This window comes from Diabrotica undecimpunctata, chromosome 4, assembly GCF_040954645.1.
Source record: "Diabrotica undecimpunctata isolate CICGRU chromosome 4, icDiaUnde3, whole genome shotgun sequence".
Taxonomy (NCBI): Eukaryota; Metazoa; Arthropoda; class Insecta; order Coleoptera; family Chrysomelidae; genus Diabrotica; species Diabrotica undecimpunctata.
Window position 1 is genome coordinate 102,190,304 of NC_092806.1, and position 22,290 is coordinate 102,212,593.

At 34.9% G+C, this 22,290-nt stretch overlaps 1 protein-coding gene across 1 annotated transcript; it reads left to right on the forward strand.

Annotated features, from left to right (window-relative positions):
• The first annotated feature begins 1,052 nt into the window (after positions 1-1,052).
• On the forward strand, positions 1,053-6,218 carry LOC140438852 (uncharacterized). Its single transcript, XM_072528495.1, has one exon. It carries the CDS (start codon positions 1,053-1,055, stop codon positions 6,216-6,218), a length of 5,166 nt encoding a protein of 1,721 aa, XP_072384596.1.
• Positions 6,219-22,290: the final 16,072 nt, after the last annotated feature.

Consider the following 22,290-nt stretch of genomic DNA (forward strand, 5'->3'; position numbering starts at 1 on the left):
TGCACAATGGAATGCCAACGGCCTAGGCAACCATAACACAGAAGTTACTAACTTTCTTGAACATAACAACATTGATGTTCTACTTATTTCGGAAACCCATTTTACTGATAGAACGATGTTCAAGATCCCTCATTATTCTATTTACAACACCAACCATCCTAATGGAACAGCATATGGTGGCGCTGCTATTATTGTACGTAACACCATACCACACCATAAAGAAACAATGTATCAGACGGAAAAACTACAAGCTGCAGTAATCTGTATCAATTCTTAACCATGGTCTTTTGACATTGCGGAAATGTACAGCCCTCCAAGGCATAATATCACCACAGTAGAATATGAAGACTACTTCAAACATCTATCAAACAAATTCTTAATTGGATGTGACTGGAATGCCGAGCATACAGACTGGAAGTCGAGACTATGAACGACAAAGGAAAAAAATCTCAGACAAGCCATAGTGTTCAGGTTTCATTCTTAAAATGAATAATTATGTTTATATTTTGGGCAAGGCCCACCCTGTAGGTTAATCTTCGAGGCAGCTTGTTCGCGCCGTCCGAAGGCAGTCGAGAAATATACGTTCTAAGTTGAGCATGTAGTTTTACTGTTTCTGACTCACTATTCATATTATCAACGGGTGTAAAACCACCATAATTCAAGAAAAGCATTATATACAGTCCACTCAAAATTCGAGGGTATCCAACAAATGGTCCATCGCTACGGATATCCAAGTTTTTCAATAAAAAATCACGAAGTAATCACGTTCAATTTCCGTTAACCTAGCAGCGGCAGGAGTCCCAGACAATCACATCTGGTCGGTCAATTCAGTAATTGGCGATCGAAGCGACGTTTCAGCGACGAATCCACTGACCGATTGCACACCTGCAAGCGACAATCATTGTATGGGTTTAGGGACTGAATTCTTCAAAAAAGTGAGTAGGATAATACATAATACCTTTAAAATAAACACATTTCCTTATCAATTTATTGCCTTGTGTTTCTTATTCGTTTGACTGTACTAAGTTTACGTTTTACGTTTATTATTTAATATGTCTGATCCAATTATTGTTCAATTACGTAAAAAACGCGGTATAATAAAATCAAAACTAACAAATTTTCAAAAGTTTTTAAGTAAAATTCAAGATTTAGCAGATATCCATGATGTTAGCATTCATATTGTCGAAATAGAAACTCGTTTAAATAAATTTCAGTGTTTACTGCATGACTTTGAATTAATTCAGGATGATATAGAATGCCACGATTCAGTTTCTGATAACGACTCAGAAGAGAGGGAAGATTTTGAGAATTCATTCTATAGTGCGGTAGCTTTAACAAAATCGATCTTAGAAAAATTTAATTCTGGTAGGGCTTCAGAAAATTCTGATCACTCTGCAAAATTAAATGCAATTGAAAATAATGTAGGTTCTTGTGCAATCAAACTTCCAACGATTGAGATGCCAAAATTCAATGGCGATTTCGAAAGATGGATGGATTTTCGCGATTCATTTGACTCACTTATAATAAAAAATTCCAATTTAAGCGAAATTCAAAAATTTCACTATTTAAAGTCGTCTATTTCGGGCAATGCGGCTACAGTGATCAGTTCATTGCCACTTTCAGCATCTAACTTCCAGTTGGCTTGGCAATTAATTTGCGAAAGATACGCTAATAAATGTATTCTTAAATTTAGCCATACAAAGGCAATTTTTAATCTACCAAAAATATGTAAGGAAAATCCACAGCAGCTTCGTCAGTTGTTGGATTCTGTTCTAAGTAATTTACGGTCTTTAAAGTCTCTCGGTGAACCCACTGATCAGTGGAGTACACTTTTATCATATATAGTCGTAGATAAATTAGATACAGTTACTGAGCGTGAGTGGGATCTATCAAAAACCGGTAGCGCAACATTCGATGATCTTATAGAGTTTCTAAAAAGAAGGGCTGATATTTTAGAAAATCGTATTCTTAAAACGAGTGAGAATAAAGATAATTTTCAAAGGAATTATTCTAAGGGCAAATTTTCAAAATCCTTCATTTCCACGCAAGTATCATGTCAGTTTTGTCAAAATGCACATAAGATATCGAATTGTCCAGAATTTCTACGACTTAGTGTTAAGCAAAGAGCGGAACAGGTAAAAGGTCTCAAGCTTTGTTTAAATTGTTTACATACCGGGCACATCAGTAAAGGTTGTAAGTATGGCAAGTGTCATAAGTGTGCTCTGAAACATCACACATTGCTTCATGTGGACACAAATCGCTCTTCGCTTGCTCCTCATGATTCTTCAGTGCCACAAGGTTCAGGTATAACTTCTTCATCAGAAAATCAAAGCTCAGCAGTTGTTAATCTTGCTGCTTATCAACCTAATAACCAAGTACTTTTATCAACAGTCTCAATTCTTGTTAAGGACTCTCGAGGTCAATTCCAATCAGCTAAAGCCATTCTTGAGTCTGGCTCACAGTCTAACTTCATATCTGAAGACTTTGTCAATAAATTGGGGTTAGAAAGAGAGGTAATAGAAATGTCAGTATCAGGCATTAGTCAGGTGCCTTCTCTTATAAATTCAAAATGTTTGGTCGAACTTGAGGCAGTGCATTCAAAATTCGTTCTGTCACTTCCATGTTTAATTGTAAGGAAATTATGCAATTCGCTACCAAGTTTCCCGATCAGCACTGCTAATCTCAATATTCCTCAAAATATTACTCTAGCCGATCCTACTTTCAATAAACCGTCTAGGATAGATATTCTTATCGGATCTGCAGTATTTTGGGATCTTCTTCAAGTAGGGCAAATACGGTTAGGTCGAAACATGCCTACTCTTCAGAAAACTCGTTTTGGTTGGATCATATCTGGGCCACTTTCTGTCTCTTCTGGTAGCATCACTCAGTGCAATTTTACTTGTAATTCCGAGTGTCAAACTCTATCCAAGTTCTGGGAATTGGAGGAATGCGATAATACCAAGGTCATACATTCAAAGGAAGAGCAAGGCTGCGAAGATCATTTCATTTCAACGTTCAACCGAGACAACGACGGCAGATTCATTGTGTCAATTCCTCTTAAGGAGTCGCCTAATAGTCTGGGTGAGTCGAGACAAATCGCTGCTAAACAATTCTACCATCTTGAGCGAAGATTCAATTCTAATCCTTTGTTGCAACAACAATATTTCGAATTCATGCAGGAATACATTGATATGGGACATATGTCGAAATGTTCTCCCAGTTCTTCAGATAAAGTTTCTTATTTCTTGCCTCATCATCCAGTCATAAAGGAAGAAAGTTCTACTACCAAGCTTCGGGTAGTTTTCAATGGTAGTTCTCCTTCTAGTTCTGGGGTATCATTCAATAATCTTCAAATGGTAGGTCCAATTATTCAAAGCGATCTTCTTTCTATTCTATTGCGCTTTCGTCAGCATACTTATGTAGTTTCGGCTGACATAGCCAAAATGTATCGCCAGGTTCTAGTTAATCCTGAGCAGCGTAACTTGCAGCAGATTCTCTGGAGATTCAGTCCTGAAGAAGAGTTGAGCCCTTATCAGCTGAACACAATCACGTATGGTACGGCTTCCGCTTCCTTTCTTGCTACCAGATGTCTACTCCAACTCTCCTTGGAGTCTTCTGGCACAAATCCTAAGGCAGCTCAAATAATTCGTGATGATTTCTACGTCGACGATTTGTTAACTGGGTCCGACTCGGCCACCGATCTTGCTATCGCAAGTGCGGAAATAAGTGATATTCTTCAACGTGGTTGTTTTCCTTTAAGAAAATGGGTTTCAAACTGTTCATCTATCATTCAAGGGCTTAATGCATCTCCAGTAGAGTCTAATTTTCTTCGCATAGGGGATAGCACTAAAGCGTTAGGTATTCTATGGCACATTGATGAAGATGTTTTAAGTTATCATGTAACTACCCCTGTATCTAATTCAGCAAGCAAACGTACAATTCTTTCAAATATAGCTCAGATATTTGACCCGTTAGGTCTATTGGCTCCTTGTATCATTAAGGCCAAGATCATAATTCAAGAAATTTGGTCTGAGCACTTGGAATGGGATCAATCGGTTCCTGTAAGCATTCACACAAAATGGTTAATATTCAAGGATCAACTGTCTTTGCTAAATAACCTCAAAATACCTCGTCACGTTATCTGTAGCAATCATATTCTCCTCGAGTTACATGGGTTTTCAGATGCCTCTGAACAGGCATATGGAGCATGCATTTATACTCGTAGTATAAATTCTTCAGGTGAGGTTACAGTTCAACTTCTTTGTGCAAAGAGTAAGGTTGCTCCGCTCAAGAAAATCACGCTTCCAAGACTAGAGCTCATGGGAGCTCTAATTTTATCAAGACTCTCTAATAAGGTAATTCAATCGCTTACACTTAAGTTGACAAACATTTTTCTATGGTCAGATTCCACAATAGTACTTGGTTGGATCAAAACTCCTCCCAATCTTCTTAAAACCTTTGTTGCGAATCGTGTCTCGGAGATTACATCAAATATAAGTTCTGGTACATGGTCTCATGTAGGTTCCAAGGAAAACCCTGCAGATCTTCTTACTAGAGGTGTTGACCCTTCTTTGATTCAGGCTTCCAACCTGTGGTGGAATGGTCCCGAATTTCTTGGTTCAGAAGATATTGTCTGGCCTAATCAACCCTCTCAATTATGCAAGGAGCTTCCTGAATTAAAGAATAATTTATTGTCTTTGATTACTATACCAGAAATTGAATTTCCGTTCGACCGTTTCTCCAGTTTCAAACGATTGTCACGTTGTGTGGCCTACTGCTTGCGTTTTATATATAATAGCCAAAAATTAAATGTTCAAAGGTTAGTTGGCTCTCTATCTCTTAAGGAAATTGAAAATGCAGAGTTATGCATAATCAAGTTAGTTCAAGGTCAAGCATTTGCTCAAGAAATTCATGTATTACGTTCAGGTAAATCTCTACCGTCCAAGAGTAACTTGCTTTCTTTATGTCCGTTTCTTGATAGTGGTCTTCTTCGTGTTGGAGGAAGACTAAAAAATTCCGCTTTTGATGAAGATAAGAAACATCCCATAGTCCTACCATCCAGTCATCATGTTACAAAATTAATATTTACGGATCTTCACATTGCTTCCATGCACGCAGGTCCTCAGCATCTCTTGTATCTCATGCGTGAGAAATATTGGCCAATTCATGGCAAAAACACTGCTAAGGCTATTTTTCGCAATTGCATAACATGTTTCAAGGCACGTCCCACCTCTAATAATCCATTAATGGCTAATCTTCCATCATATCGAGTTCAGCCCTCCTTTCCCTTTTGCTATACTGGTGTCGATTATGCCGGGCCCTTTCCACCCAAGGACAGGAGAGGACGGGGGTTCAAAGGTTACAAGGGTTACGTCTGCCTATTTATATGCCTTAGTACAAAGGCATTGCACTTAGAGTTGGTTTCAGATTTGTCAACGCCTACCTTTATTAGTGCTCTTCGGCGCTTCGTGTCAAGACGGGGCCTGCCTTCTGAGATACATTCGGATAATGGAACCAATTTTGTCGGTGCTAGAAATGAGCTGGTCGCTGTAGGCGAATTCTTAAAAAATAACGAAGGTAATATTCTAGATGAATGTGTTAATCAGCATATTTCCTGGAAATTTATACCGGGTTATTCCCCTCACTTTGGCGGAATTTGGGAAGCCGGGGTCAAATCGGTTAAGTTTCATATGAAAAGAGTATTGTCCAATTCTTTGTTGGTTTACGAAGATTTTCAAACGGTATTAGTACAGATAGAGGGAATATTAAACTCAAGGCCTATTTCCCCTCTCTCTAATGACCCATCCGACCTAAATCCCTTGACACCTGCTCACTTTTTGATCGGGCGATCTCTTCGCCATCTTCCCGAGAAGGATGTCACGAACGAAAGGATGTACCGACTGCTGCATTACGAAAGACTTCAAATGCTTCAACAACACTTTTGGCAGCGTTGGTCATTGGAATTCATCTCAGAGTTGCAGCAGCGTCAAAAATGGAGAAGGACCTCCGACAACATAACCACGAACACGATGGTTCTCATAAAGGATAGGAATCTTCCTCCTAGAAGATGGTTACTTGGTCGGATCTATCAGCTTCATCCTGGTTCCGATGGTGTGGTTCGTGTCGTGTCTATACGAACTGGTCAAGGAATCATTCGTAGGGCAGTGTCCAATATCTGCCCTCTTCCTATATGCAGTGAAAGTGATATCAGTGACTGATTATCGTGTTATATAACTGTTTTATTTGATTTATGTACGCCTAATGTTATTCATATATGTTTGAAAGTTTAGCCCTTTCAAGGCGGGGGGCATGTTCAGGTTTCATTCTTAAAATGAATAATTATGTTTATATTTTGGGCAAGGCCCACCCTGTAGGTTAATCTTCGAGGCAGCTTGTTCGCGCCGTCCGAAGGCAGTCGAGAAATATACGTTCTAAGTTGAGCATGTAGTTTTACTGTTTCTGACTCACTATTCATATTATCAACGGGTGTAAAACCACCATAATTCAAGAAAAGCATTATATACAGTCCACTCAAAATTCGAGGGTATCCAACACATAGCTAACACAAACAGCTCTTACTTATCTACAGAGAAACCCACCTACTGGCCATCAGATCCAAACAAAATCACAGATTTACTCAACTTATTTATCCTCCATATTCTCCATAGCATGGCCTTCCAACCAGAAGTCAGACGAAGATTGAAGAGACAGTGACCAACAGACTTTATTCACTAATTTCAATTTTAATTTTTATTTTTATTTCAATTTTAGTTTCAAATTATAATCCTACATTAATTTAAATTGTTAGTGATAGTATTGGGAGTGTTACCAGTGGATAATTTCTCCTCTCATGTATTTGCAATACTCACATTTACTAATAGCTTGTAATAGCAGATTATTTTTTTTTATTTATTTACGCTGTAACCACCAGGGTTATTAGAGACCTAAATATATAATACAGGTAAAGTTAGAAAAAATTACAATAATTGATACAGTCCTGAGTATTTAAGATAACTTATTGTGTTTTTAATGTTCATGTTTTTTCCTAGGGCTTCCTTTATATTATTTGGTATAGTGTGCTTCTTTCTTGCTGCTTCATATGTTTTGCACTGAGTTAGTATATGCTTCACGGATAGTGTTACTTGACATTTTTCACACATTGGCGGCACAGTTCGCGTAAAGAGGTGTTTATGTGTAAAGTTACTGTGTCCTAGTCGCAAACGTGTTATTCTCACTTGGTCCTGTCTATTCGCTGTTGGTTGGAGCCACGGTTTCACTAATTGTTTGATTTCCTTAAGTTTATTTTGTAATGCACTTCACTTATTTTGCCACGCACTTAACACTTTTTGTTTTATTTCTGACTTAAAGTCATCTGAAGAAACCTCATTAATAAGAATGGAGTCCTGGCTGAAGGATGCTAAGCGTGCTAGTTCATCTGCTTCTTCATTTCCTTGTATACCTGAATGTGATGGAACAAACATAAAGTCAACAGTGATCTTATTATTATTTAGAATCTTTATTTCTGATTTGATATGTGAGGCAATTGGATTATTGGTATATAAACGTTTGATAGTGTGAAGTGAGCTTAGTGAATCGGTTATTATGAGAGACGGGGACTATTTCGACTCGTTTATGTGGATAAGTGCTTGTAATATTGCAAACAACTCCGCAGTATATGACGAAGTAATGGGCTTGAATTATATTGGGTATTGGATGTAAGGATTGCTGCACCAACACCGTCTGAAGATTTGGATGCGTCAGTGTATATCTTATAGTGATTTTTATAAGTTTCCATTTCTGATAAGAATGATTGTTTGATCAGGTCTGTTATAGTCTCACGTTTTTTATATATACTAAGGTTAGTATTAATCTTGGAAATTGGTATTAACCAAGGTGGAGAAGTTAGGAAATTTGTTGGGAGAATTTCAGGAAATTTAAGATGTAGGTCATGAAGGTTTCTTCTAACTTTTTCGTAAAATGGTAGATCTAGTCTTGTTGTAGAGAAAGTGTCTTGAAATCGATCTGTGAACGTATTGGTATAAGTAGGGTGTTCTTTATTACTAGCTATTTTAGAAGTATACGAGAGAGAAAGGTATTTGCATCGTAAACTTAGTGGTGGTTCTCCTGTTAAGCATAGCAAACTTTCAACTGGTGTCGTTCGAAACGCACCTGTAGCTATTTGTAGAGTTTTTTTTTTAAATAGTTTCTAATGTTTTCAATACTCATATTTTACTTGATGAATAAACTATCGCACCATAGTCGAGTTTGGATCTAATTAAAGATTTATATACATGTAATAGTGTATTTTGATCTGCTCCTCAGTTTTTGCTGGAAATAGTTTTCATAAAATTTAGTCCTGCTTGGCATGATTTTTTAAGTTCTTCTGTATGTTTTTTCCAGGTGAGCTTTTGGTCGAAAACCATACCTAAAAATCTGATATTATTTGTGAAACTAAGGGTTTGATTACATAGCTTTAGATGTGGAGTTAGAGTGTTATTTTTTCGTGTGAATAAAATACGTTTAGTTTTTGTTGGTGAAAATTGTAATCCGATAGTCCTAGACCATGATTCTAACTGATTAATTGTTTGTTGTAAATGTTTTTGAATAGATGTAGAGTTTTTTCCTTTGGCGAATAAAACTAAGTCATCAGCGTATAATCTTCCTTTAACAATCGGTGAGCATTGTTGAAGTAAGTCGTTTATGACTATTAGAAAAATGGTTGAGCTTATAACTGATCCTTGTGGTACTCCGTTCTTTTGAACTTTTTTATCTGAGTTAACGTTGCCTGATCGAACTATGAAGCTGCGAGAATGAAGAAAATTGGAAATAAATTTTAACATATTGCCTCTGATATTCCAATTATGCAATTTTGATATCATATTGTATCGCCAGACAGTATCATAAGCTTTATTAATATCAAAAAAAAACTGCAATACAATCTTGCTTATTTGCAAATGCTTTATGTATTCCTGACTCTAAGTCTATTAGGTTATCTATAGTGGATCTATTTTGCCTAAAGCCGCTTTGTTGTGGAATAAGGAGTTTTTGTTGTTCTAAATACCATCTCAGCCTTTTATTTACCATTTTCTCTAACACTTTACATGTATTATTGGTTAAAGATATTGGTCGATATGACTCAGGTGATGTCCGGGATTTCTCAGGTTTAAGAAGTAGTAGTATTATTGCTTCGGACCAAGTTGATGGGAAAACCTGGTTACTCCAGATAAAATTATAAAGGTCTAGTAATAAATTTTTTCCATTGTCTGGTAGATGTAGTAGAAATGCTAAGGGGATACCGTCTGGTCCTGGGCTTGAATCTTTGGAAGAGTTTAAGGCTTCAGTAAGTTCTATGAGGGAAAAAGGAACGTTAAGGTTGTGAATCTCATGTCCGTCTAATCCCAATACGTTTTTTTCCACGTTGTTTTTATGTATTTTAAAATTATCAGTGTAATTTTCGTCACTGGAATTTAATTCGTATTGGCCTGCTAACATATCCACGATTTCTTTTCTATCACTAATTATTTTGTTATTTTTTGCTAGAAAAGGAATCTTATATGGTTGGCTTTTGCCAGAGATTTTCTTTAAGTTTCTCCAAACTGTACTTGTGCTTGAAGAGGTATTTAGAGATGAGATGAATTTTCTCCAGGATTCTTTTCTATTCTTTTTTAGAATGTATCTTGCCTCAGCTCTTCTTTTTTTGTAATCCGTTATGTTTTCGTCTGTTTTATGATGCCTTAGTTTATTGAAAGATTTCTTATACGCTCTTGTTGCTTGGCTGCATTCAGATGTCCACCACGGAAGAGGTTTATGTTTCTTTAAAATTTTTGTTTTTCTTACATACGTCTCTGCGGCTGTTGTGATGGTTTGTAAAAATGTACTTAAAAACTTGTCAATGTCATTTGATGATGTAATGTTGGTTTGGTTAATATCCTGTTCGATCTGTTTGGTAAAATTAGTCCAATCAGCATTTTTAATATTCCATTTTGAGATAGGCGATTCGATATTTGTGGTTTTTTGATGCGTTAAAGAAATTATAATGGGGTAGTGGTCACTACCATATAAGTAGGGTAGAACGTCCCATGTTAACGTAGTGGACAGAACAGGGTCACACAGAGAAATATCAATTGCCGATGATGTGCCCTTATGTATGTTGAACCTGGTTGGTCTTCCGTTGTTAAGTAGATTCAGATTTTGGGATGTTATAATATCTTCTATAATTCGTCCTTTTGGGTTGAGTTTTATGGAACCCCACATCGGATTGTGGCAGTTAAGATCTTCAACGATAATTCTAGGTGAAGAAATTTGTTCCAAAACAGCTGTTAAATCTTCTTGGGATATGGTTTGATATGGTTGGATATACATATTACATATATAAATCTTTTGAGGTATATTTATTGCAATAGTTATTAATTCAATGTTATTTGAAGTCACTGGTAACTGTGTGCTCATGAATTTTTCATCCACGTAAATTGCTACTCCTCCACTGGCAATGTTTTGGTTTAATCTGTTATTATAAAAACATGAATAATTACGAAAGTTATATACATGGTTTGAATTTTTGAAATTTGTTTCCTGTAGACAGATAATAGATGGGTGTGTTTCAGAGATAATATGTTTTAGTTTTTCAAAATGGGTGTAAAACTCATTTAAGTTCCATTGAAGCAGAGAAGTGAATGTAATTATTCTTTAAAGTAATTATTTATCGATGAGTCGGAATCTTCTTCTGACAATGAAGTATTCACTGCAGAGAGAAACCTATGTGTTTGCCAAGTTTTCGTATTAATTTGGTGCTTTTGGTTTTCATTCTTCTGTCGATGTAGTGTGGATGTAATTCCGATAGAAACTTTATAAGTGCATGAGAGTCTTTTGGGTACAATTTTGTTACGCTGATTATGTCTTTTGATCCTTGTATATTTTCGAATAGATCCACTACTTGATCGAAGCTTAACAATTGCTTTTCCCTTTCTACATATTCTCTAACTGGTTCCAATAATGTTTGGAGATTTGGTATATCATTTCTTAAGTTTTTGTCATTAGTTTTGGTTTTTTTCTTTACTTGAAGCTTAGGTTTTTCAAAGTTTTCTTTGGAGGGTGGCGTGATTGCATCTTCTAGGGTTCTTTTTCCGGTTGCTTTGTTCGAAGTTACTTGGGGTTCGTAAGAATTTAAATGTGTATTTTTATTTGGAGGTAAGTGTTGACTTGTTTTGGGTAAGGTTGATTTATTTTTTTGGGTATTAGAGGATGACTCAGACGATGTAGGTGTTGCGATTGTATTGTTAACTGAAGAAGTGGTCAAATGTATAGATATATTTTGTAGTGAGCACTGTTGGGTTTGGTTTATTGATAAATTTGGGATTGCTACTGTTTGTAATGTGGTTTGAGAAGACGTAGTAAGTGTGGAGGGAGTGGTATTTGAGATTGGGGGAGTATTTTGTAGATTATCTTGTTGAGTATGATTTATTGATGAATTTTGTCTTATTTTTATTTGCATTGCACTATCATTGTGAGGATCGTTAGAAGGTGAAATATTTGGACAATTGGCTGCCTGGTGTCCAGTTAATTTGCATTTGAAACAATTTTCGTTTTGGGCTATAAATATGCGGTATGATGTTTGTTCCAACTCGATAATAAAAGATTTAGGTAGTACAAAGTTGTCTGGAAAAGGTGAAACGAAAATTTGTCTTCGAAATCTTAAAATATGACTAAAAGCAGGATTGGTTGCTCCTATCCGTAGATATGATATGTCTGAGAGAGGATTTAAACCTAGTTTTATTAATTTGTCCATTATTATGTTAGAAGGTATGCTTGGACATACATTGGACAGAATTAAGCGGACTGATTGAGTTATTAATCTTCTCGCTTCTAGTATATTTCCATTTACTATTATCTTCTTTGTTTCTGCTATGAATTTATCTACTATGTTTTTGGATGATAGATATATGCATATTCTACCATTTGATATACGGGATGCGAAAATTATATTTTTCGGTTCTATATGCTGACTTAATCCTTCAAGATAGTCATTAATTGTACAATTCTCTAGAGTGTTAAATAAAATAGCTTGATCTCTGCTTGGGCTTAATATACTACGTGGTTGACTAACTGCTTTTGAGTATGATGCATTTTGTGGTAGCTGATTGGAAGATGACATCTTTTAAACGGATTTTAAAATCCGACTAAAACCGGTGCTCTTTTACAGCTTTCGTTGTGATACCAGTTCATGTAAATTGGATAATACTTATAACTAATTGCAGTTGTTTACTTAAATATATAAATTCAAATAGATGAAAAAAGTATATTTTATCTACTTACGATTCCAATATTCAGTATACAAATCACTTTCACTTTTATACTTAATTAATTACTTTTCTCACTAAGTTATTAAACCACTATAAAATTAACTTCTTTGCGAGCTATTTTAGATTAAACTCGAACAGAATTTTGATTTTAATATTATTCACTATTTACATGTTCAGAACTGAAGAAATAATCGTTTATATATTTAAATTTTTAAGAGAAACTTTAAAATGCGTCTAAACACTTTGACAGTTTTTTGACGTTGTAATAGCAGATTGTAAATTTGCAAATTTAATAAAAAAAAAATCTATATACATTACCTTGGTTGTTATCCTCTCTTTCAGTTTCATGACTATTTTTATCAGCTCTATTTTCCTTGTAGTCAAGATTACCAAGGCATTCGCAAATACTAAGCAGTTAAGTTTTTGTGGTAGATTAGACATGTTCTATTAATGTTTGATTCCTGTATAATCTTTTCTAATATTGTCCTAAACACTTTAGATGATAATGGACCTCAAAGTTTTCTGTTATACTATTGTTTATCTTGATTTCATTCGATGTCATTTGAAGAGTTAATGATGTTGTTGTAATATGTTACTAGGACAAAAGTGGGAAATTTAAAAAGTAGATAGATAGATGGATAGATTTATTCATGTAAATTTCTACATTATCACATTCGTCAAACATAAAGAAATAGAATACATTACATAAGACATATACTCATCTATAGAAGAGAAACTGTGATAAATCAAGAATTTTTTAACACTATGTTTAAAAGACTTAAAATATAACTGTTTATATCGTATGGTTGTTATTAATGGTCTGTGGTATAGAATAGAATAAAATAGAAATATGCTTTATTGTCACAGAAAATTGTACAATTTTATGGACAAAGTTTACAAAAAGTCATAAAATAACAATAATTAAAATTTACTGAAATTACAAAAATCTCCAATATCGCAAAATAATAGATAATAAAGTAAACAATTAATTGCAAAATTTAAATTAATTGCAAATTGCATTATAAAACATTACGAACTAATAAGTTGAAGTTACTCTAAAAGGTACTCCAATTGCTTAGTTATTCATTAAGAAACTCTTCTACTGAATATGTTCTTTCAGATAGATAGTTAGATTTTTCAGTCACTCTAGAGGTAATCTGTAAATTAAAATCAATTCTTTCAGGTGTAGCAAGCTGACGAAAACATTTCTCGGCGTGAAAATCGACAATCTGATTCACCAAAAGCCACAAAAAATCCGAACCAAAACCAAGCCAGGTGAAAATTTACACAGAGGCAATCGAGAACTTCTGAGACTATGGATGATTGGAGAAATAGAAATTCAACTCCTAAATCGACTCCAAAACCCTGTCAACATCCTAACAATTAGGGAAACAACGAGAGTGGTACCCACTAAGTTTCTCTCCAGATGCGGTGCCCCAACGAAATCCAATCAATGCCAAGATGGTTTCAAATCGGCCACGAATCGATGCTAACATTAATTCAAAGAAATCCAGGTACTCATCGATCCGGTGCATCAATGAATTATATCAACTCTAAATTGGTTCAATCGGCAGACGTACACAAAAAGGGTAAAATGGTCTAGTTGACTTGCAACCACTACCCACAGTGAGGGTACAATCGAAGTTACCATCGATTTTGAAAATTTCCAGTGCACAACGAGATATACTATTGTTGGAGATCTGAACCAAGATCTAATTCTGGGTATGCCATGGCTCCAAAAAGAAGAGGTACTAATAGACATAAACCGATAATGTCTATGTGTTGGCAAATAATCACGAAAAGTCCTCTACTGGAAGTCGAATTCAGCCAAACAATTCAACTCAAAGACTCAACTTCCAGATAATCAAGCTCCACCATTTGCAGTCCCAACCGTAAGGGAACTCCTGCAGGAGTACGAAGACGTCTTCGACGACAAACTTAAGTAACTCACTACCCGAGACATGGTGAGAAAAATTAAGCTGACAGACACACGGTCGATTAACACGAAGCCATTTAAATGTTCTCCAGCCAAGAAAACTCATGTTTGATATAGTCCAGGAGATGATGAAAGCAGGTGTATCCAACCAAGTCGATTATCCTATAACAGCCCAGTGGTGATAGTAAAGAAGAAGGATGGCATACTTCAATTTTGTGTTGATTATCGTAAAATCAACAAGATTACATTTGACGCAATCTCTGCCCTGCCGCCAATTCAGGATGCAATTAAAGATCTAGAAACGGCGAGAATATTTTCGACAATGGACTTAAAGAGTTGTTTCACACAGATTCGATCCCGTTGACAGCATTCAGTCTACCTGACGGATCATCTTATAAGTTCGTAGTTATGCCATTCAGACTCAAAAATGGACCTACAGCCTTCCAAAAATTGGTTACATCAGTTTTTGCTGGTTTCACAGACAAATTCGTGAAGGTCTATATGGACGATAATAATATCTATTTCAACTCCTGGGATGACCATCAAAAACATCTCTACATTGTCCTAGAATGACTCAGAACTCATTCACCATGGGTGTAGTTGAAAAAATGTCAAGAATTGCTACTACAAGAATTCAAGTTTAAAGTAGTTCACATACCAGCAAAAAATAAAATTAACTACCTGACCACCTCTCCCGAAACCCATTAGAAAATGACCAAACCACAAAAGAAGATAAAAACAGACAAATTGATCGCATCTTCTGGCCAACCCAGTCTCCGGTAAAAGCCAAACCTAAGGAATTTCCGCTACATTGTCTCCTAAACGACGACGAAGAGGATGCAGAACATCTCATTTTCGACGACCTAAGAGATATGCCTCTGCAAACTTGAATTCGACGAAATCACCACGTCCATATCGGTATGCAGAGATTAATTCGACAATGACAACAAATCACAGCCAAATGTCCAAGACACGAGATCCAGCAAGGCCTGATAGACGAGTTTACGGTAAAAAACAATATAGCCTACTACACAGCCGACCAGGATGCTCAAAAAATCATAGTACCTGAATCATTTAGGTCTGAAGTCGTCGAATGTTATCATAGCAGCGAGGAAGCCAACCACCCCGGCCAAGAGGAGACTACAAGGACCATCAAAGAGAGTTACTACTATCAAACCATCTCCAAAGACGTGAGTAAACATGTGAGATCATGCCTGACCTGTGCTACTACGAAGGCCGCAGCCAGACAGCCAAAACACCCATTATCCCCAGAAAACTAGTCAATCTCTGGGAAAGAATATCTGTCGAATATAGATGTTACATAGCTGCCAAAAGCCGAGATGTCAATTGATTTCTGCAGGAAAAAATCTATCTAAAACCGATGGGGTAGACCGTCCATCATCATCACAGATAATGCAATTCAATTCCGGACGGATGATTGGAAACGATTCCTCAGAAAACACAATATTCAGAGCGAACGAAGCAAACCAATAGAAAGACGAATCCAGGAGCTGAAAAAAGGTCTCCGAGCACGAGTTTCATCCCTTGAGGACTTAAGATGGGAATCCTACCTAACTGATATTATTTTCAGCCTTCGTAACCGCCAAAACGAAGCCACAGGCCAGACTCCGGTGGAACTTTTACTGGGTTACCGACCAAGAAGATCTTAGAAAACTGAACACCAGACAAAAAGAATCACGCAAGCAGTGAGTCGAACGAGCTGTTCATAGAGCCACTTTCTACGCCAGAAATATCTTCCCAGAGCACGAAGATATTCGACAGCCCAGAACATACTTAAAAGTCGAGCAAGTCTTGGTGAGGAACCACATCAAAGGCAGCTTTGGCCCTACCTAGACGGGCCCTCACCTAATCCTTATAGCGGCAGGCGACCATACGTATGAAGTACGTAGAGATCAAGATGTTGACAAAGTCATCCACGTAGACGACATCAGACCAGATCCACCGCCACGGGATGTTCCCGTATAAGCTCCACGTTAGTGGTTAAATGAATTACCATTGACACTTTATATATTTACAAACTTTTCTAAGTGTAAATCATTTTACCATTTTTTACATTTACAAACTTTTCTAATTGTAAATCATTCCTAATTTTTTTTTATATTTACGAATTCTTAAGGGTAAACTGAATATTAACATTTTCTACCCGCGAAAATTTTACTAGTGTAAACACCGTGCATTGACATTTTTATACATATTTTTATCTATCTCCCAAAAAGACTATTTAATATTGAGGTTTTATTTTCTACAAACAATATTGTAATGTTGCGATAGTCAATTTTTTTTAGTTACAATTTACAAATTAAATATACCTCTTAGTTCATACCATTTAACTTTTTCTAGCAACTTCCTAAAAAAGTTCGTAAAAACGTTTTCGACTTGAAATAATTTCGATGTTGTACCAAACCGACGAAAAGTTTTGTTTTATGTAAGTCTGTTACTGCTTATAAACTGTCGCCACCACCTCTATATATTTTATCACATAAACATTTAAAACTAAGAATTTAAATATAATCAAATTAACTTTTTCCTTGTTGGAATATTTTCATAATTTATATATTTTTTTTAACTGAAGTTACACATTATTATTGTTACACCTCAACAAGTGTCATAATCATTTTAAGTTTTACAAATATTTTTCATGCCTTAAATATTGTACAAGGCCTGTAACAAAAATGAGGAATGTGGGGCAAAAATGTGCAGTGTAGAAATAGGGTAAACTCTAAAATGTACCTTGATACACCAACGAACTAATATGTGGAATAACAGAAGATGGAAGGGATTAGATAGAAATAAATTAGGTAAACGAAATAAATAAAGAGTAACTATGAATTTTAAATTATAGCAGAATTAAGTGTTGGCTAGCGACTATGCAGGAGAATGACCACTTGACACTCAAAGAAGGATTCGGCCAATTTGCATGCCCTACAGAGACCGTAAGATATAAGAATTAATGACAAGAAAACCACCAAGAAATAAACAGATGAAAAAAATAAAAGCTGCTCTAGTGAATGCTTGGGCGCCAGGAAGTTAAATGTTTTCTTCCGAGATATCTTGTATTGCTGAAATATGAAAGATAGGTACTGATTGAAATATTGAATTGTTTTAACCCAACTTTAATAAATACCAATTTTATGTACAGACTACTTTAAACACTTATATATGACCCATCACCTCTTATATACAATTAACTTATCTATATTTACAGTAAAATCCCAGAATGTAATGATAAACAATTTCCCCCCCTAATGTACCTATTAATGTTAAATTTTGACAGAGGTTATACTCAATAATTATGTATAAATAATATAAAATAAAATATAAGATAATATAAATATAAAATACTACTCACTAATATAATAGTTTAGTTTTCGTTTAATAAATGTTTAAGTTTGAAATGAAATGAACCTCTCCGGATAAGTGTGCACACGATAACCTGATGAAGAGAGATTCAAGGGAGAGTCAAAATCTCATCCCTTGGTAGACAATAAATAATTTAATTAAATTGTACTGACTATTGTTTTAGGAAAATTGAATGTAATTATTATTAATGATGTAAAAGTTAAAACCTTGAAGAGGACGTAATGTTATTAAAGATATTTAAATAAGAAACAAAAAGATAAAACTAAGTTCTTCCGGCCAGTTTCCGTAGGTTTCCCTGGAAGGTCCTCTGGTGAAGAACTAGCTGCAGGTGGGTAAATTTACTCCAAACCTGGGTTCCATATAAAAAAAGGAGGTACTTTAAACCAAGTCCATTAAATTCTTCTTAAAAAAAAACCATAAACTTAAAATTCTTCTTCCCCTTGTCTTAATAAATTTTCCATACAAAAAAAATAATTATTCTTCCCTGACTTGCACTGGAATCCGTAAGTAGGCTAAAAAAACAGTTGTGTTACTCCAAGTCCTTTGTTCATACAAGAAAGTAAAGAAAAACCAAGAAAGGTCAACAGGTTGCTTTAAATTAAAATAAAAACTATATTGTTTTTCTGTAAAAAATAACCTTGGGATGGTATGACAATGTTTTATAGGATATATTAAATAGATAGGTTTTCAGAAAGCATGGTCTATATATATTATAGAATAGAAAAAAAAGGAAATATTAGCCGGTTTAACGGTATGGAATTGAAATAGATAATTGTTGGTTTTCATCTTTGGAAAGAAATAAAGTTTGAGATAATGATAAAATCTAATACTTGTAATATATTTAGGTATTAATGAAATAAGTGAAATAGGACATATATAAGATAGAATAGACAGCAAGATAGCTAAGAATATATCGAGAGCGGATTAAAATAGATTTGACTTTCACTAACAATGGCGGATGATATGACATGTTTTTACACATAATTTATTTATAACTTTAAACTTACCGGCTGAGGTGGTCCAAAATTAAAGTACTTTCCCAAAAAACTAAATAACAAATGGCTTCTTCCAACACAACAGCTTTTCCACAAAAAAAATAAAAAATAAACTTAAACCCAATTCATGAAAATGGCACCTACAGCCGTCTTGAACAAACGATGTTCACTCGACGAGATCCCAGCAAGAAGTGATTTTACAAGCTGTCGGTTGAATGTATTTTCAGAATTTCACCGCTGAGGGCGCAGTCTAATGCCAACCTCAGAAAACAAGGTTTACTGGGAGTTTTAAATATTTGGTTTAGGAATATTTCAAAAATGAATTTAATTTATAATTAAATTAAAGGATCCCAGTGACAAAAAGGTAAATGGTTCTTTAAGTAACGGACTCGTTACATTCCCCTCTTACTTGGAGAAAAAAAATTTTTACGTGAAAAAAAATTTTTTTTTCTTTTACTTGACTGATTGGTTAGATGTAGGTTAACCAATACTTCAACCATATGTGGAGCAATCAAGAATCGAGAAAAAAAAATAAACTTATATATAAAAAATTATAGCTAGGGCAACAATTTGCCAAGTACAGCTATAAACTATATTAACTCACTAAAATACTTCCAAAACAATCTACATCGATTCACATGATTATAATTAACCACAGATTATGAGTGATGTAGAAATAAAGATATGGTTTCATCTAAAGAGACCCACATGTAACTAAGTACAAAGTCATGCTATTTAGAGTAAAGTTAAAGTAAGGTAAAACTCCAACATAGCATAGTATAGACTAGTAATACAAATACTCAATACAAATAATTCAAAATAATGTGAAATCGGACCCTGGTTCCAAAATTGACTCATCAATGGACAACAGATTTATAGAAGAGCATATCCAAGGAATAATCAATCAGGCAAATAGGTGGACCGATACACAATAATAAGTAATAATAAAAATACCAACGTACTTATATAAAACAATATAAGTAACAATAAAAATACCAAATGTATAGACAACAATATAAGTGTCGAATTGGATGGTAAATCCAAAATTGACCATACAGTGGACAACAGATTTATAAAGTAGCATATCCAAAGATAATCAATCAGGCAAATAATGACCCAATTCACACTATAACCAAATAAAGCAAATAGGGTAGGTCCACATATACCCACATCCGGTAATATGTGCCTAACCTAAAAATTCATCAAATAAATTATTGGATCAAAATGTGGGACTAACGGCTTGAACAAAAGGACAGCCATAAAATCGATTCCATCCTGATGATCTGCCATCAGTACATTTGGGATCCAAATTAATAAAGACCAAAAATAAAAACTAGAAAAAACAACAAAATTAACTTATGCTGATACTCGATAACTATAGCAGGTAGCTACAACAAATTTATAAGAATACCTAGCATAAGAGCACTAAAAAGAGTTTAATGTGCCAGTAACTCTAACAACCATAGCAAAATAGTAAGAGTTAAGGTAGGAGTAATAACAAAACAGAACATCAAGAACGAGTAGACCAATTTCTGAAGAAACTGCAAATTTATAATTCGTTCTGATACTAATAAAAGAGAACAGGATAATTCCTAATTCAATATACCAAAATATAGATAAGTGCCTGAGGAAAGAAGTGAAAATAACTATAAATGGTCATTTGTTGCCAAAATATGGAATCACTATCCATAACTGTAATCTAAACATGCTAGCTGTAAAGGGAGCAATCCATGACTTGAATAAACTATTTTATAAGTAAGAATAATAAATCAGCTAAGGAACAACAATTCTTATATTAGACCAAAGTCTGAAAATATTAAGGATTAAAGCTAAATGTTCAAATCCTAAGACGTTCTACTGCCTAGATAACTGTACAACTTGTCATGAAAATGGTGAATTCCGAAATTCATTGCACAACTGAGGCCAACAATTGAACTAAAACTTCGAACCCACGTATTCATTCACATATACTCAGGCAGAATAGTCTATATAATATAGGAGTGTACTAAAATTATGCATACTGATTATCTATATAAATTCCTAATGACATAACAAAAAACCATCCCACATAGCACATTCAGATACATGTTCCTATATAACTTGATCATGACCAATAAACGGAATCAAATCCATAAAAAAAAAGTTACAACATTCTTTCCAACCTGGCAAAACAAGTAAGCAAAATGGGAACATAGGTTATACAACACATAAACATATAGCACAGTATAGCAGTACTACAATATTTAGTTCCATACCAATGCAACATCTAATATAAGTAAACACTCTAATGTCTTTAATAATTTTAACTTATTATAAACAGATACTAATCAAATTATAAGCTGTAGGTATACCAAATCTGGTGATTAATAACAAAAATCTAAGAAAATATCAAATCGTAACCAAACCGAGCCAAAACAATAACACTCATAGGAATAAGTTAACTTAATAGACATTAAGTTAATCTTCCTCTGAAGATGAAGATGTTGCCTCATCTGTTGTATTATCAGGGAGCAAATCCTTTATATGAAATTGACCAATTCGTCTATTTGTCGAATTGTCTTTTAATTCATATACTAAAGGAGATATTACCCTAACGACAGTACAGGGAACATATTTCTGACAAAACTTAGCAGAAATGGCATCACCTTTATTTGATTTTACAAAATTCCGTTTCAAAACTCGATCGCCCACAAAAAATCGCAAATCTCGTTTCCTCAAATTATACTGATGCTGATTTCTATGGTAAGAAGCTTTCAACTTCTTCCTAATGTCAGCGAATATTGGAGGTAAGTTTTGGAGATCTTCCATACGGTGAAGTTTCTCAGAAATTTGAGGAAGAGTTGTTGAATTTTCAGAAATTAAACCGAAATAATCACCTGACAATGGAACATGCCTACCAAAATTAACATAAGCTGGAGAGCACTGAGTGGTTTCATGAACAGAAGTTCGAATGGCTTGAGCAACTGAATGAATGTACTGATCCCAAGCTCTATGATCAGTGTAAGTGTAAGATCGAAGAGCAGTAACAATGCTACGATTTACACGTTCAGTGTGGTTAGCTTGCGGATGATAAGCTGTATTGTAGAATATCTTTTGGACCTTATATTTACTTAAAAGATCTTTAAAGGCTTTAGAAATAAATTGTGGACCATTATCACATGATACTATTTGGGGAATACCAAATAGTAAGAACACTTGCTCCTCTAAGAACTTCAAAATAGCTGGAGTTGTAGCCTTACGAAGAGGGCAAACTAAAGGAAATTTGGTGAAGTAATCTACAACCACCAAACAATACGTATTACCTGAATAACTACGTGGATACGGTCCAATAAGGTCTAAAGAGATCATTTGCCAAGGAAAATTAATGTTCCTAAACGAACCCATTAATCCAGCTTGAGGTAGGTTACTCGGCTTGCATGTTGCACAAACTCTACATCTAGAGATGTATTTCTTAACTGAGTTGCGCAGACCAGGCCAGTAATATAACTCAGCTATTTTACTAAATGTTTTATAAAAACCAAAGTGACCTGATGTCACATCATCATGAAAAGTTCTCAAGACTTCATCCCTATTTGCTGTTGGGACTACTATTTTCCAATCAGACATATTCGATAAAGACTCAACTGGACTGATTACATGTTTATACAGGATATTATTCTCTACCTTGAAATCAGGATAT